Here is a 19237-nt window from a genome sequence, read left to right as displayed (position 1 = left end):
CCTTTGCTACTACTTCAACAGCCGACTAACTTCTTCTCAATGAGCTCTGCTCCGACTGAAATATTAAAGTTATGTGCGATATGTAAATTCATATGTAGACCTTTGCAAACCAATAAGTGCAATATCCACAAAAAATAATAATTGTGTACTGTAATTCTCGTCTAGCTGTTATATTTTTGAGTGGGCTACTCTTTAAAAAAATAAAGGTTCCAAAAGGGTGTTCTTCATGGAGCCATATATGCCACTAAATAACCTTTATTTAGCCTATATGATTTTAGGCTACCTGAAGCTTTTGTTACCATGCCAAATTTCTTCTTGTGTGCTTGAGCCAATAAAACATTTGATTCTAATTCTACCCAGAATAAATAAATAGACCTAAATAAATACTACTACTACTACTAACAAGGTAATACTTTACAATAAGGTCTTATATTAGTAACATTAGTTAATGCATTAACTAACATGAACTAACAATGAGCAACACATTTGTAACACACTGTAGAAAATAATTGTTGGTGTAACTTAAAAAAAGTAAGTAACCTGGCTGCATTAACAAAAATGTGTTCATTGAAATAAAAAAATTTGAGTTAATACAATGGAGATTGGTTTAATCAACAGAAACTTACAATATTATGTTATCTGAACCATGTAAATTATCTAAGCTGATTTGATAAAAGAAAAAAATGATGTGATAAATTATGAAAATGTTTTTTAAGCGTAGTATTAATTACCTTTGTTTTAATGTTAGTTAATAAAAATGTTCATTGTTTGTTCATGTTAGTTCACAGTGCATAACAGTATTTATAATGACAGCCATGAGTAGTTAACTCAGTTCCTTTTTGTGAAATTACTTAAAGACAAGCTCTTTTTTATTTAAAAGTAGTTTATCCTCTTTGAGAAAAGAAATCGATCATTAGAGAAATGATTCGGACTGATTACTGAATGACAGACACATGAGATTCAAGATGTTTTAAAAAAAAGATTTAATAGATATACAGACAATATCACTCATTTGATTGTAAATTGTACTTGTTCAGTCATTCAGAATCTTACATGTATTTTTAAAATGTTTAATTAAATGTTTTTATAGTCAAACAACATATCTTGTTAGAATATAATGATATATGCTGAATTTAATACAAAATATAGGCAAAATAAACCATGCAGACTATACCTTTCAGTTAAAATGGCAAACTGAATGTTCTCATTCATTTCCAACTGCCATCAGCTATTTGTCACTCATATTTTCAGTGCAATTCATCCTGCCTGTCTGCAGAGCATGAGGGAAAATGGAGGGAAACAGTGGAGAATCTGCGCGAGAGATGAGAGATCGAGTGCCATCACCTTTGAACTGCATGCTGTGTGCTGGCTTACTTGGGGATAAATACAAAGACACTGGCCTAATCTCCATCTAATCCACATTTTACTGGATAAGACTGAAATTAGACCGACATTTTTATAATCAAAAGTGGAAAGCACAAGCCAACACAGGTTTGAAAATAGTGAAATCTGTACAGTAATTCCAAGAATGTATAAAATCATGCATATGTTTATATGTAGCTCACATTAAAATCATTCATATTTAGAAATCTAACTCTAATACTTAACCCCTTGGTCAAGTCACACATTATAAAAACACATGAGATGATGTTCTTTACTGAAATAATTGCATTTATGTGCAATTCATTGGCCTTGGCTCTGCAGGAGTGCTTTGCAGCATACAGTTGCTGACACTTAAAATATATGTAAGTACACATACGATGCATAACGCCATTGACATGGTTCTGAATGCACTAGATGTTTGCTGCCTATTTATCCACATAGTTCATATTCGCATATATAAATCATCATTAGTGAAGTACTGGGGTGTGGTACTGACATGCCCTGGTTTTGCTCATGAGAGGCTAACAGTGGATCTTTGTGAATCTCACTCAAGGCTTTGACTGAATAGGCTCTTTTTACACTTGTTTAATCCTGGGGGTGTCTTATGCTTTGGGGGCCTGCCCCCATGACCTCTGACCCCTACCTCTGACCTTGGCTGGATTTTCTCCTGTACAAAATGCCCCTCCCTGTGCATGGCTAAAAATTCCTTCTGAAACCTTTCATCCCGTAGGTATGCTATATCATGCATAAAGGCTAACATATCTGAGCCAACTGCATGTTTAGAGTTGGGCTTAAGACATTTTCCAAATTACATAGGTTCATTATGTTTTGACCCATATAGGTAGTGTGTGGGACAGAGCAATTGATTTTATTTTATTTGTTTAAAATGTTTGGTACTTTAAATCTTAAATCTGTTTAGAAACACCATTTAATCAAACTTTTTACAGCATTAAGTGTTCTTTTCATTAAGAAGAATGGGTGGCATTCTCTTTGTTAATGGATTGAAATAGTCACGTTGACAGAGCCGTTTACTCTACTGAGTGCATATTTGCCACCACTCTCCCTCCAGCCTCATACCTGTTTGGTTAGATGACAAGGTGATCCCTTGATCAATACTGATGTGGTATCAGCAGGCCGAACAATAGAACTGTGCTGGTAAACCTTGGTTTCAAGTGACAAGAATCTCATTCTCAGAGGTCACAGATCTCACAATCTCTGACTGCTCTATATATTTGGACAGACACATTCCAGCCACTGATTATTATTTTGTATTTGCAAGATGGGATGCAGACTTGGAGGAGAGCAGACATTTTTTTTAGCACCAAAAAAAAAAAAAAAAAAAAAAAAAAAAACCTGTTGTGGTTGCCAGAACACTTCAGTAAAAATGTGGTGAAATGTAAACATATTCCTGAAAAAAAACAAAACCAGTGCATTTTACAGTCTAAACCTGTCATTTACAAAAAGACAAACAAAAAAATATTATAAACCGTAAGTCCGGCGGACCTTTTCTGCTGAACTAACACGGACATGTTGCTACTTTAAGCTGTTTTGTACTTTTAACATACTTGCATCCACCATAATAACACTGGAGGTTAAGAGAAAGACACATGATGAATCAAAGTTCATCACAAGTAGCCTTTCCACAATCTGAGGTTGATATATAAAAGGTGCACAGTGTCATACACACAAATACTAAACACCAGCATGGTAAAATGACACTCAAATACTGCAATAAACATTAATTTAACAACGATGTAAGATAAAAACCCTAATGTACATCACAAAAAACTAAGAAGAAACAATAAATACAATTAAAAACCATCAAATGAAGAGTCACACAGGGAATTCTGGGAATGTCACTTTACGACTTTTCACTTTAAATTATAAGATGATTTTCTCTTTTGACTAAAAAAGGTATGGTAAAATTACACTTTATGTAAGATTAGATCTTTTACAGTTTTTCTGTATAGAGTAAATTAACTTATTGTTAACCAATTAACAGGTTTTTACTGTCACATTTCAATCTTTTACAGTTAAATCCTTTTTTAGAGTAATAACTGGTATCAGGCCTGTACACAGAGGATTCAATCCTCTATCTCTTCCCAGAATATTGCTGAATATTGCAAACACACACACACACACGCATACATGCGTGTGCACACACACACACACACATGCACACGCACGCACGCACACGCACGCACACACACACATTTTCAGTTTTATTTACAGTAATTAAAATCATATACAAATAATTTTGCTCATTCAAAAGTTATGTTTTGTGTTGTTTCTGTCAACAGGAATCCTGTCTGCATGAATGTAACATCTTTTAATGCATGAAAAATACACAGAGGACCACTAAACATACGCTTGCCATAACTATTAATATTAAAAGATGATTTTAAACGGCTGTTGTAGTTCCCTGATGCTCTTATCCATTTAACATGAACATAAATTATTGACATAACCCCTTTACAGTCATAGACCATGAATCGTACGTACATCAGGCTTCATGTTGTAGTTTAAATGTATCTGACATGATTATGTCATACATTTCATTGACACAAATTCAATTCAAACATTTTATGAATAACTGAGTTACAGATACAGTCATTCTTTCACATCATATGTCGATTCACGTGTACTCGACCTCTGTCCCATACACCTAATCTTCAATCTTCTTTTCTTCCCCATAACAGGCTCATCTGATCCTAATGACTGATAATACCAAATGATCTGAATCTGCAAGGTACTCAGGAGGTCATCTCAATATTTCATACACTGTGTCGTCATTAATCACAAGAGCTTTAAATAGAAAAACGTCTCATGATTACTGTCATTTAAAAATTGGTAGTAAAACTCGGATTAAATTTAGCACTGGGCAGGACATAATCACTTAAACGAAAGGAAAGAAAGCACCTTTGTGCTGCTTCAAAATGATCAGAAGTGATGAGAACGTGCTGTCCATCATACAGTATAGGTGCACTTTTCCATCAGGGTTGTGGGTGGTTTGCTTCCTTTTATGGGAGCGGCCCGGGCCCTTAACCAGAGTGTTCTAATGAATACTAACCCCTTTTAAAAGGAGCTTCCCTGCAGTTTCAATTGGGTGGAAGTTTTATAAACTTTCTTTCAGGTCTGAAGCAGCCTTGAGAAACTATTGTCCCCGTGTTGAACAAGACCTGGACACTCAATACAGTTTAAACAATGCCAATGATGATTAATGACAGGCCTGTCAAACAAACCACGCTGACTAAGGCTTGCGCTCACAGCAAAAAAAAAAATCACACACTCCATCATTCAAGGCCTCAAATAAGAGGTTAAATATATAGTAGCATGACAGAGCTCTAACCAGCTTCGATCAGGGCCCCGATTCTTAAACTATTACATTTGGTTGCTGCCTTGGATTGTGTGTGCTTACACTCACTAATTGGAATGAAGTGAAACACATGTGACGAAATTCGACAGTATTTATTTTTCGCAAACAACACGTCCCGGAGCTTTTCAAAAGGGCAACAAGGAAAACTGTTTGTTATTTGTACAGATAAACATTTGCGATGACGTCTGTCGGAGAATGCCTTTCCTCTGTGTAACAGTAGGGGTGCAGGAGGGGAGCCCGGGGCCTCTGTAGAGATCCAAAGAGCCCTGCTGACCCTGCCTGGTGCACCTCTGCTGATCGCAGTGGTACAGAGCAACCATACAGCTGCCTTTCATTCAGCTAAAGAAAAGGGCACTTTTTTTCCCTCATCTCTCCTCTCTAAGTGTAAGACCCCAGCTGTCCTCAGTCAAGCAGAATTCCAACTTTCCCTCCAAAAAATTCTCTCATTGTCCATCCTGGAGGTGGCCGAACCGTCCTCTCCATAGTGCTTAACCACTGGACCGGGCGCAAACAACAGAGTAATCATATTACAGTGTCCCTGGGAAAAAAGGGACAGCTATCCACAGGGAATCTCCTGTGGCTAATCCCTGCGAGGCCGCTGCTTTTCTTCTCCAGTGCCGAGTCCACCTTTCACAGCGGTTTCGGAGGCACACAGGCCTTTAACCGCTCAAGGATATCGGATTCACGTCTCTCCTCCTGCATTCCCTTCAGATCTACGCCGCATACCGAGAAACGTCATGGCAGAAAGGACAGAGAGCGGAATACTCGGCATTGCACACCAGCTCTTCGTTTCTCATTTGTTCCATTTTATTTTGGCACCTTCATTACCTCACCTTCTTTATTCTACGGATCCTCATTTTCTTTGTCCCTATGACTGCAGACATGATTGCTGTTCCTGTAAATAATTAATAAGCTGTAATATATCACCTCTAATTAAACATATTAGTCAGCGGAGTCTTGTAGATTTACTAGGCTGGGTCTGTGTCCAGTGATATTCAAATGAGCCTCATTCCCATCAATAATGCAAATGGATGCACTATAAACATTTCTCACTGTACAGTAACTCTGCTGCAGCCCATGGGAGCATTTGAACATAATTTAGAATTAACATTATTAGCATTCACTTTAATTTACACTGCAGGTCTGCAAAGAAAATCATTATCTGCTCAGCTAAAAAATAAAAACTGTAAATCTTATTATGCAACAGCTAGTTCCAGTACTCGAATTTGATTGGCTGAATGGCATTCTAAGAGCACTGATGTAGTCCAACGGCACTGGGACTTTCTACTGTTTGGATCCCTTATCTAAAAAAAAAACTGTTTGGATCTTCCTGTTCCAGAGACTGTTAGTATATTTATGAGTGGTGGGGATTTTTCAGTGACTCTTTATGCAGGTTACATCAATATAACACTAAGTGGACTGCGATCTCATGTGAGTGACAGGTTGTCAGTAAACACATCATCAGAGAGCAGAAGAGATGTTGTTGCAAGACTTGGCATGAAATGTAAGTTGCGATAGTCTTTTCTTTCCTTGTGACTTATATCAGACTGCAACGGCTTCTCGAACAGGAAAAATGTAGGGTGGGACTTGATTTTGTCCATCAGGAATGAATTTGATTGGATCATTGTGGTTTGCTATTGTTGTGATGTCATGTGAGTGACAGGTTGTCCCGCCCTCACGTCAGTAAACACATCATCAGAGAAGTAAAAAGATGTAAGAAACGTCTTGCAAAAGCGAGGGGAAAGTATTTTGATTAAAGATTACAAGGGCACATTAATTAAAAAAACGAATGATGTGTACAGATAAATCAATTATAATAAACACAGCAAAATTCCATAAAAAAAAAGATTTTACGGTAATTTTAAAGATTTTGATAGAAAGATTTGCTCAAAAACACTGATTCCTTCTGAAGTGAAACAAGTTACTGTCCTAATAAGTTCATTCACTCTTTTAAAAACACACTGATTCATTAAGGAACTAAATAAATGATTGTTCTTATAAGTGAGTCATTTGATTCATTCACTCAACTGATTCATTCAATTATATGAGGTTCTGTGAATATGCAAATTAGCCCCGCCTCCACTTACTCACACCAGCTCAGAGATCCACTTGTTGATGATCACACGTTGACATTAGGGCTGTGAAAAGATTAATCGCGATTAATCGCATCCAAAATAAAAGTTTGTGTTTACATAATATATGTGTGTGTACTGTGTATAATTATTTTGTATATATAAATACACACACTTGCATGTATATATTTAAGAAAAATGTGTTATTTATATATAAAATATTTATATTTATATATAATATAAATTATATATAAATATATACAGTATATACATGCAAATATTTGCGTGTGTGTGTGTATTTATATATACAAAATAATTATACACAGTACACACACATATATTATGTAAACACAAACTTTTATTTTGGATGCGATTAATCGCGATTAATCTTTTCACAGCCCTAGTTGACATGATTGGTTACAAGGTAGTTTGTGACGTCAGAAACACCTGCGATTTCAAACCGCATTTTTGAGAAATGTTTTAAGGAGAAAAGGAGAAAATACGCAGTGGTGTTGACTTGTGAATTTGCACATGGTTTGTCTTAAAGCATATTAAAAACACCACATACATAAACAACATTAAAAGCTTGATTTTCACCACAGGGGGACAGGTTAACATATTTAATTAATGCAGGATTTTATAATATTCTGAGTTTGCATTTGACTGTTTTTATTCATTTTGAGGAATACTGAATCTGTTTTTGTGAGACGAGTAAGTAAGACGAGAAAATGTTTTGGGGACTGAAGAGATGCCAGTCAATAAATGGAAAAACAAAGTAACCTGTGTTACATATTTAAAAAAGTAACTAAATCCTGTGTTTTCGCTTTCATAAACAGACCAAAGAAGTGACGGTTCTTAAAAGTGAATTTGAATAATTCGTTCAACCGATTTCGTGATTCGTTCAGGAACGAAACAGCCAACGCTATCTCACGACCAATTCGTACGAATTCGTACGAATGATAAAAAGTTGGCTAATTCGTACTAATTCGTACGACCTCACTCGTACGAATTTGTACGATTTGTCTATGGGTAGGTTTAGGGGCGGGGTCAGGGGTAGGTCATTCGTATGAATTCATACGAATTGGCCAATTCGTAAAATATGTACGATTTTGAAAAAATCGTACTAATTCGTACGAGTCAGGTCGTATGAATTCGTACGAATAAGCCACCTCGTAGAATTTGTACGTTTTCCCGTGAGATCGGGCTCAAACAGCACCACTGTGTGTTGCTCAGAGATGCTCAACAGTAATTCATTTAAAACTATTTTCTTTGGCGTATAGCAAAAACAGAAAAAGTAACTGGCAATATTCTGGGACACACACAATTTTCAAAACAGTATTCTGGGTCACACAAAAATTGTGTGTGACCCAGAATATTGCCAGTTACTTTTTTCTGTTTTTGCTATACGCCAAAGAAAATAGTTTTAAATGAATTACTGTTGAGTGTCTAATAACTAACTCTTAACTACGACTTTTGCCTCAATAAACTCCTAATTGCTTATTAGTAGTTAGTAAGACATTTGTTAAGTTTAGATATTGAGTAGGATGTAGAATAAGTTCATGCAGAATAAGGCATTAATATGTGCTTTATAAGTAATAAACAGCCATTTAATGCTTTATAAGCAATAAAATCCTAGTAATATACATGCCAATAAGCAACATGGACCCTAAACTAAAGTGTTACCATATTAAGTTTTTGAATATTAACGTCTTGCTTAGTGAACTGTTATATGTTGTATATATGATTGCATACTGTCGGCCATAATCGTGAGAAAGGACTTTACTTGCTCTGCGATATTGCTGGTGAACAGTTAACACTTACAGTATCTCTAACAGGTTATCTGGTGTTCCCCAAATACTCTTCCCCAGAACTTTTAAATAGTAAATTTGATGCAAATAATAATTATAACAAAAAAAAAAAAAGATTTCATTTTAAAGTTACACCTGGGGAGAGATAAAAGGGGCCAACAAATCCAGCTGGGCTCATGTACAGAGAACAGAGGCTAATTTAAAAGAAACCCCTGCTTGCTATTTCTCCTGGGTACCAGCTGGTCTTCTAACAGATGTTGAACACACCATTTAATGGAGATGCTATATATCAAAGTATACTGGACTGTCTCTCGTTTCTGTTTGAGTTACGACTTCTGCATCGCTGTCAATGAATTGCAAGCTGTAATGATTGACGGATATATACCACGCTGATTTATAATAGCTGATTTGTCAAACTGGACTTTAAAACTCTGAATTACAAAAGATCGACATGTATTTTCCATCTAGATCTTCTTCAGTTCTTCGGGTTAAAAGGTGACGGCCGTTCTCAGATCCCTCTGAGGGCTAGAGCAGCAAGGATGACTTTGAGGTCCATTGACGTGGATGAACTGGAATGAAAAATAGAAGCAAATAATTCCGAACGCTGTGACAGGAGAATGATTTAAGAAGGAGGAGGATACGAAGCAGAATGTTCTCAGCTGGAATGCACATTGGCTTTCACAGCGTGGGCCTGGGCAAGCAGTCAAAACCAAACAGAGAACTCCAAGCAGCAAGCAGAGTTACTTCCAACACACAGGTCCGACTAAAATGTCATTTAAAAGTGTTATTCAATCCTGTCTAATCCGTTTAAACAAGGACCCTCTCATTTTTTACCGCGTTATGTAAATGAGTGGTAACCGTCCAAGTGTTGATTTGATCAAACGTCAGATTTATCCTTTCCAGTCATAAACAGCAAGTGTTTACAATATAATTCCAGTAACAGGAAGCATGTTGCTCAGATTGAGGCTGTGTGTGAGATCCACCCAGGGCCGGACCAGCTGTATGGCTCCGGCTAACACCATTGTTAAGTACCGGGGGTTGGGAGGACTATAGGGGCCTCTAATCTGCTGGTATGTGTTGGCTGTTATTGAAGAAGAAAGAGAGAGAGAGAGTGAGATAAAAAGTGATGCCAATGTTTTCGCGAATGGCCCCGGTCCAGAAGAAAGCCACGTTAAACCATATGGCAGTGGATTCAACCAAAATAAATGTTCGAAAGCCACTTTTTTTTCATTGCATCAACATCTTGAGAAGTTTAGAGTGAGCGCATCTAAACAGGAAATATTAAAATCAGCCTTTTGATAGACCATATGTCATGTGTTTGGCAATTGCCAAACCATTTAAGGGACCAGCATTACATAATCTCGTCTGCCGACTGCCAGAGAGGGACGGGACTGGCCACGACTGCGGCTCATGCTTAATCTGATGGGACAACAGCATTCTTCTGTGAGAACAAGAAGAACTTGTATGGGCCAGGTAGAAGGAGGAGGAGGAGGAGCAGTGCTAGATTTAAGAGTTTATTTCCCAATAAGGCATGTGACTAACAGGAAAGCCATGGTGAAATATTCAAAATAAAGTAATAAACAGAAGATGATATAATACTAAAATAACATACACTATATCTGATAACCAAAGACATACTGAACAGAACTCAGAATAAAAATGACTTAATTTGAGACTATAGAATAAAGGAGCTGCTTTCAAGGATGAAATAGAAATCCTTAAACCATAAATAAACTAAGATCCATGTGCTTGATTTAGCAACGACAGTAGCACAAGTATTGTGGAAAGCAGAGATTGAGTTGTTTATACGATGGATAAATGTTGTTTATGTACTGTAAATGTACTGTACATGTTTATGTATAGGATGGCAAAAAGCAACAAGCTGGTACATTGATTTATGAGCAGCTCAGGGGTTTCAGATGGCATGCAGGAAAGCACATTTATATATATTTTTTTTTTTGTGCGATCATTAGTAAATCTTTGTTAAATCATTTATAATTTGTCAAATCAATTTGTTAACCAATGTTAGATAAAACCAAAGCACGCATGCACATCAACGGCAAAAATATGCTCAGGGTTGGGTGCTCGACAAAAGAAATAATAAAAAACAGAAAAAAGTCGGCACACCAAAGCTCCAAAATATGCAAAAGATTTAATATTGGACTCACACACGGGTTACGTTTCGAGCCTGTGTGCTCGGAGCATAACCCGTGGGTGAGTCCACTAGAGCTTTGATGTGCTGACTTTTTTCAGTTTTTTTGTTGTTGCTTTTTAAATCAATGTTAGGGCAATGTAATATCATATGCAAAATATACACGACTATTGGATATTTAACAAGCGTAATCTTACTCACTTTGATTTACAAAGTGTGAATACTAATCAAATAAAGCTGAACTCTTACACGGATAATCTGTAATGTCTAAGAAAGTTTCATCTGCCTCCTCTGTAACACTGGATATGAACGGGTCTCAGATTTAGAAACTCATTGCAAATACCCGAATACTCAATGGCACTTTAGATAATGACAACTTACACAGGTTCCAGGTACGCAGATCAGAACCGATCGATGGGGGTCTCTGCTCCCCCGTTGAGTCTGTTTCTATAATACAGTATTCAGTGGAACCTGCCAGGATCATTTACATAAATTAATGGAATTAACCTAGCTTTGAGCCTTTTAAGAGGTGAATAATAATCCAACTCAGAAATTAGATATGGGTCATTCTCAAAATACACTCACTGGCCACATTATTAGGGACACCTTGCTAATAGCAGGTTTGGAGCCGCTTTGGCCTTCAAAACTGCCTGAAACCTTCGGGGCATAGATTCAACAAAGATTTTGGTCCATATTGGTCCATATTGAGATGATCGCATCAAGAAGTTACTGCAGATTTGTCGGCTGCACATCCATGATGCGAATCTCCCGTTCCACCACATGCCAATGTTGCTCTATTGGATTGAGATCTGGTGACTGTGGAGGCCTTATATAGGGAACTCATTGTCATGTTCAAGAAACCAGTTTGAGATGATTTGAGCTTTGTGATATGACGCGTTATCCTGGAAGTATTCATCAGAAGAGGGGTACATTGTGGTTATAAATGGATGGACATGATCAACTCAGGTAGGCTGTGGCATTTAAACGCTGCCAAGAAAATACCCCCCCCGCTTTCATGTTTTTTACGCCAAATTCTGATCCTACCATCTGAATTTTGCAGCAGAAATCAAGACTCATTAGGCCAGGCAACGTTTTTCTTGTTCAATTTTAGTGAGCCTGTGCCTCAGTTTGCTGTTCTTAGCTGACAGGAGTGGCACCCGGTGTGTTCTTCTGCTGCTTCAAGGTTCAACATGTTGAGCGCTCTGACCTCTGGCATCAACAAGGCATTTCACCCACAGAACTGCTGCTCACTGAATATTTTCATATTCTCTGTAAACCCTATTGCACGAAAATCCAGTAGATCGCTTTCTGAAACACACAGACCAGCCCATCTGGCACCAACAACCATGCCACGTTCAAAGTCACCTTTCTTCCCCCTTCTGATGCTCAGTTTGAACTTCAGCAGATCGAGTTGCTGCCATGTGATTGGCTGGTTAGATATTTGTGTTAACGAGCAACTGAACGGGTTTACCTAATAAAGTTGCCGGTGAGTGTTTTGACTCTCAGACTGACAAAATTACTTTCTATTTGTTTAATTTTATTCATAAGTAAGCAATGGTTGTTACTAATTCTAATTTTCTAAATTATTTTATTCCAATAATCTCCCAGGAACATTTCAAAACATTATTGTTTTTTAAAATGACAAATCCAGATAAACTAAAATGTATTACAATGAACACTACAGAGTCAAACCGTATCATGTTACTTAATCAAATGTAAATGTATAATAAAACAAAATGTATAACTTTTTTTGTAATATTTCAAATCACTGAAAAGCAAGAGGATAAGTTTGTCACAACTCATCAAACCTACACTATTCTCAACATCTTCTCCAGGGGGGTACAGTATGCCTGCCGGAGTCCCCATGTAGGTCACGCATGCGCTGATAGCTCTTAAGTAAATTAATCCTGGAACAGAACCTGATCCAGAGCAGGTTATGTTCAGAGAATAAGTTGCTATGGCTACTTATAGTTACTTCAGGGTTGTTGTTTTTTTTTAGACCAAAAGCCTATCTGCTTGCTTACCCTTAAATATACGGGTGTGTCACATAATCTGCTTTCTGGAATACCTCCCAGCATGATGACCAGGCCTTCAGGACCTCAGAAACTCCTGAGTCACAGAGGAGCTCCATTTGTGAGCACTGTGATGATGCATGTGCTAAATCTAGCTGCAAAAACAACAACAAAGAACTGTAATGAGAAACCAAGCAGTGGATGTTAATGCTAATGACATAGGATGATGTTCCATAGTTAAGAACAGCATGATATTTGATAAAAGTTTGTAGCTTACCTAACTCTTTTGGATCTTGGACTCTAGCCTTTAACTTTGTTGATGTTACATAAACAGGCAACTAATCAAAGCCATTCTGAATTAGAAGCAGATTTCTGGACTAACCACAGAGGGAAGTGATGTTACATTCAGTTCCTATTTTACTGTCACATTTTCACTGGATCCGAGGTGAAACAGACCTGTTGTTCGAATATAGGAAACATACACAAAGTATGTGTCAAAACACTGCTTTTATGTTTTTAATAAAACGGGCCTGTTGTGAGTCAAAGGTTGTCTGCGACACATGATTTAGCGCGATGCTTTACTGCCACCCAGTGGACAACAAAGTGCAAGTGCAAATGCTCAATGCAGGATCATATCGTATACGCTCAACCCAATACAAATATGGACTCTTGACGGAGATTAACTGCGATTTCACAATGAATCCACATAAAAAGCAATGTATTTCCTGATTTTAAATAACCAGATTATCAGAGAACCACAAAATACACCACTGATTGTACATTGACTGAGAAATTTGGCTTTCCAGACGCAAATTGCAAAGCATGAACTACTTTTTCTGCAGATTATTCACCGGTACTAAAGCTTCAATATCAAGAATTCAGATCAATTGCTTCTTTAAATGTGTTGAAAGTCAAAGTAACGTGGTCTTGTGCGCTCTCTGGTGGCGATGAGGCGCACGTGCCTGCCTTATTAGGCTACTCTGAGAAAAGAATCATAAACAGCATTTAAAATATTCATAACTTATTTTATAGCTTATTTTCCTGGTACACCAGAATATTAAAAGACTAATATTTCACGGTATTTTCAAAGGCCAAGGTGGTCATTATGTAAAGGAGACTAATGGGCTGTCACAGTGAGTATTTCTCAGTGTGGGTTTATTTTTTAAAGTCAGTTTCTGTAGGCTATCATATCACGTAGTCTACCTTTAAAGTCTTGGAAACAAATATTAATAATGAACCCTTTCACAGATTGTGATGACTCGTTTTCAAATGTACATTTATAACACTATAGGCTACTTTGTATTATATTAGCCTACCTTTGCATCAAATTACAAAAAAACTAGTTAACGCTGCTGTAAAACAGCGGCTGTGATCAAATCGACATCTTTCTCTCTTCTGACTGCCATTATCAGTCTCTCTCTATTTTTTCCCCCTATTTGTGAACGTTGTGAAAACACTATTGTGGAGTTTTTCTTTTGCTATTTTGAGCAAATGGGAAAACAAAAATATATTTAAAGGGTTAGTTCACCCAAAAATGAAAATTCTGTCAGTAATTACTCACCCTCATGTTGTTCCAACCCCGTAAGACCTTCGTTCATCTTCGGAACACAAATTAAGATATTTTTGATTAAATCTGAGAGCTGTCTCACTCCATAGGCTTCTAAGGGACTGAAACTTGCTGGCCCAGAAAAGTTATTAAAGAGATCGCTAATATAGTCCAAGTGACTACAGTGGCTCAATCTTAAGTATATCAAGCGACGAGAATACTTTTTGTGCGCAAAAACAAACAAAAATAACGACTTTATTCCACTATTCATTTTCTTCTCTCTGGGCCTCGAGTTGGTTCACGTAGTGTTTTTGCGCAGCGCGTCTGTGTTGTACGTCACCACGCATCACACACATGACCAGCGTCGGCCAATAGTGAGCCTACGTGGTGACGTGTAATGGGCCTTTCACACAGGACGCGGTATGCGCGGCGCTGCGCTGCGCTGTAAAACCCATTCATCTCAATGGCTTACGCCGCGCAAGGACGTTTTGTTGCTGCGTCGACCAAAGCGCAAGCGCAGCGGTGCGCATCATTGGCGTGCTCACGCGCACGCCGCGGTCAAAGTTAAAAAAAGTTCAACTTTTGCCGCTGCGCTCTGTGACGATTACCAGCGCGGCCAATAGAATCGGGGGATCCAAACAAGCACGGAAATCAAAATGGATGAACGGCTAGTACTGTGTGTGTCGGAATTTCCTGAGCTGTACGATACAAGTTTGAGGTCGTATAGGGACATCGTCTATCGCTCGCTTCTTAGAACGGGACAGATACATTGTTTGCTGCTGACCAAAAGGAGGAACAACAGACGTAATAGAGCTCCCGCTAAAAGTTTTTAAAACTCCGCCTACGTCATAGCTCAGCGCAAATCGCGTTGTATCTGAAGGGCAACTCTGAACCCAGCGGCAAGCGCCGCGCATACCGCGTCCTGTGTGAAAGGCCCATAACACAGACGCGCTGCGCATAAACGTTTCGAAGATGAACGAAGGTCTTACGGGGTTGGAACAACATGAGGGTGAGTAATTACTGACATAATTTTCATTTTTGGGTGAACTAACCCTTTAATGTATTCTCTCATTCACCGTTATAGAAGTTTACCCGCTTCTGAGAAATCCGGAAATGTGAAAAATAACATTTCCTCTGTAATTGCCCAGGACAGACATACAGTTTATTAAACACATGTTGACCTTTGTGACAACGTGCCCCAAGGTCACACAATAGGGGATAAGTAGTCACAATAAAACAGCCTATTTTAGGATTTTCAGCCAAATTCTAAACAGCACAACAGATACATATTAAACCATATCAACTTATTACTCTTCTGTTTATCAAAACAGTCAACACATTATAAAGTGTTGTTAAAACTATTAAAAAACATTCATTAACTGAAATATTTTATGAAAAACTTGGCAACTAAAGTACTGACATTACTACAATAAAAATAAAGCTAAAAAGAAATATATACAAAATGACAAAAGCACATATAAGATTACCAAAACTATAACATAAAAAAAAAAAAAAAAGAAAGCTACTGCAAAATATGAATAAATACTATATTAGTATCAATGCTAAAATAACACTTCTACCAAGTTAGGAAACTATTAACATGCATTTATGAAACACGCTTATGAAAACAGTGACACTAGTCTCATTATGTCCTGAAGTTTCAGAGGCCATTATCCAGCCCAGAACAGAAGTGCATGTGAAATAAAACAGTGAAAACAGACAAATATTTTTCTCAATTTATTGAACACAAGAATTTTTTGACAGAATGAAGTCAGATATTGTTGTCGGTTAGTATTTACAGCAGTGGCAGTGGGGGGGAGAGAGAGGTGGAAGTGACATTTGATTTGTAAAAATCTGTATAGGCCTACAGCTGTGAGAAGGGCCTCTCGTAGGGTATGAAGGGATGGATGTCTTATAAAGGTCTGAGATGAGAGCGAGATGAAGAGAGAAACAGGTGTAATTTGCTCAGATGATGAGCTTGAAATGCTTTCGGAAACAATCGTTCGAACAGACTTTTGTCTTTAAAGTGGCATGATTGCGGCGGTAAACTGTGTAAACGTACAAGTAAAATTGGTCCCATGTTAAATGGCAGTATGAATCAAAAGCTTTCTTGATCACAAGAAAGAGCTCGTATGCCTCCCGGTACAGTTTCTACAAGCCTCTCAGATGCTTATTAAACTGGAATCCTGCTGGAAACACGTTCGAACAACTTTCATTATTAACAGAACACAAACGTACATTCAAAGAGTTTGAAATGTCATGAAACGATTATTTATATATCTGTTCACGAACTTACGGATTTGTTACATGATGTCGAACGACTTAATAATGAAAGTCATTAAAAACGTGTTACCGTCCAACGGCATGAAAGCACTTCATGTAAAAGCAAAAGTGACAACAGTGAACGTCCGAATGACGAGTTCACTGACATTCAGAAAAATGTACAACAAATAATGCTCTGACATTTTCAGTTAGTTAGCAATTCAATCGGTAACCTTAACACCAATGACATCCAGTTCAGAATACATCGCATGCTTATTTCAGGTTTAAAAATAGGCATTTCACCGAATGGGATGAACAAGTGATTTTGGAATTAAATGGCGGGTGAGCACTAAATGAGACAAAACGCATCGAGACAGTTTTCTATGTGAATATATTTATATTTATAAATGTGTGTGTGTGTATATATATATATATATACGTCTTGTTTTGCATCAGTTAGATAGAGGCAAGTTGTTGAGAATTTGAAGAAAACCACATCCATTTACACCCTCAGACCCAGAAGACCAAGTGACGACACATTTGAGCAAAAAAACAAAACTATTATTTTCACAGTTTACAGATCTGGACCATCTGACAGCGGCGGGGTATGTTGTCACAGAGACCGCAGGCCTGCATACGAGAGGATGTTTAAATTGAAGGCACCAACTCCTTTTGTGTCCGTATTTCACTTCTGCTGCCACTGTGGTTTTTGTTGTTGTTGTTTTTTTACATCTTTTTTTTTTTTATTCGTATGATGATCATCATTTGAACTAACAGCTACGGCTTTCACAACCTATGGAAAGGTTTTTTTTTTTTTTTATTCTATTACAAAGAACACACTGTATTCACACTAGGATTTTTCACGCATTCACAGTGCACAAGCTTGCAGCCTAAAGAATGAGAAACACTGTACAAAAAAAAAGTCAGGCTGAATATTCTTTATGCTACGATCCACACCGGAGTACTATGGCTTAAATAAAAAATAAAAACAAGAATTTGACTATTTAAGACGTGACAAAAATAAAATCTAAATCAAAATTTTTTTATCAGTATCAAAGGGGAACGGCTTCATTTTAATGCAACATTTATCTATTATTTGGGCAAATGCCAGAGGAGCAACAGGCAGACATCTTACGGGACGTCCCGTGAGTGTTACGCACTGCAGTGCAACAGCTGGATCTGTATTTAACGCATACAGCAATGCTTGTACTGAATTCTCTAAAGGAGCCGTTCGATCCATATCTAAGAGCTCCGGGTTGTTTCTAATGTTTTTTTAAAGGACTTTGCTTGACATTTTTAAGCGAGGATCACTGCGGGAGTCCTCTTAGACTCTCAAATCTTGCTTTAAAGACCTGAAGTAAAAACACTAAGGTTCAGGGGAAATGGGATGCGTTGTAATATGAAAGAACGCATAAGGAAAGAGTATGGCGATTTGTAAAACCCTAACCGCTAGTTCAGACCTCTACACTGTGTAATCTTTTGTGTCGGCTTTGCTAGAGAAGCAAACGCCGTGTTAATGCGGGATATCAAGAGTAAAATGCTGTAAACACTCAGAGCTGGAATAAAACAAACAAAAAAAGGACATATGGAAAAATAATTCGGCAAAGCAAGCATGCTAAAAATCTATCGCTAAACAATGTGAAAAATAAAATAAAATAAAATAGCGGTTGCATTTGTACATTACTTAACCATAAGTAAAACATCAAACCTGTTCCCAAAAAAATATTATTATGTGGCAGACAATAACGATGGCAATACTGCATGTAATAAGACGAAACATAACTGAAACAGCACTGTGGTTTGAATGTGTGAAGGCAAAATCTATGGTTCCTCACTGTGATTAACTTCTCATACTGAACATCTTTGAAAGACACTGAGGTCGAGGAGACTGAGACTAGAGCTGAAGAATCTCTCCTTCTTGCGTTTACGAAAGACACGTTTCAAAACTAATAACAAAGGAAAAGTACAAAATAAAAGGCATGTGCGCAAACTCTTTAGGCGCTCTATACATCTACAGACGTGTTTTGTTCTGTGAACTCAAAGACACTGAAGAAAGAAACCCTTGTTTTTGAGACGTGGTTGTGGTGATGGTGGTGTGGTTCTGTCTGTCTGCGACCGTCGTGCGCTCGCCCAGTCCGGATCACGCTTTGCTCTCGTTGCCGTTCGTCTGAGGGGCTTCGTTGGGGACTGTCTTCACCTCCGCCGGAGTTTTCTTTACCTCTGTCTCCGGCGCTTTGCTTTTGTCATCTACAATGATTTTTCCACTGGGGGGGAACAGAAAAGAGAAGTTCATCAGCAGTGTCTTTCAGTCCTCTGTTCGGCTGCTTCCTCTCGTTACACTATTTCCGAGGATCGGCTCAGCCAAAAATGAATGTTCTGTCATGATTCATTCACCCTCATGTTCTTCCAAACCTGAATGAGTTTCTTTCTTTCTTCAGTGGAACACAAAAGATGGATATTTGAAAAATATCCTAGGCCTTCTATACAATATAATGAAAGAAGCAATGTATGGTATGAGTCAAATCTTGCTGATGAGTCGGAACTGTTCTAATGTTTTTGAAAGAAGTCTGTTATGCTCTCCAAAGCTGCATTGATTTGAACAAAAATACAGTTTATAAATCTTTTC

The 19237-nt window shown here is 37.7% G+C and overlaps 1 protein-coding gene across 4 annotated transcripts in view; it reads right to left on the bottom strand.

Moving 5' to 3' along the window:
- Positions 1 to 17359: 17359 nt before the first annotated feature.
- The window catches only part of ncam1a (neural cell adhesion molecule 1a), a 243423-nt gene continuing 241545 nt past the window's right edge, over positions 17360 to 19237 (bottom strand). For all 4 annotated transcript variants that reach the window (XM_084387599.1, XM_084387600.1, XM_084387597.1 and 1 more), the window contains one exon: positions 17360 to 18875. In XM_084387599.1, the coding sequence (XP_084243725.1) occupies positions 18752 to 18875 (124 nt within the window). In that variant the 3' untranslated portion in view covers positions 17360 to 18751. The remainder of the gene's footprint in view (positions 18876 to 19237) is intronic.

This window comes from Rutilus rutilus, assembly GCF_951802725.1.
Source record: "Rutilus rutilus genome assembly, chromosome: 18".
Lineage (NCBI taxonomy): Eukaryota > Metazoa > Chordata > Actinopteri > Cypriniformes > Leuciscidae > Rutilus > Rutilus rutilus.
Note: the sequence above shows the minus strand (reverse complement) of the source record. Positions and strands in the feature narration are given on the sequence as shown.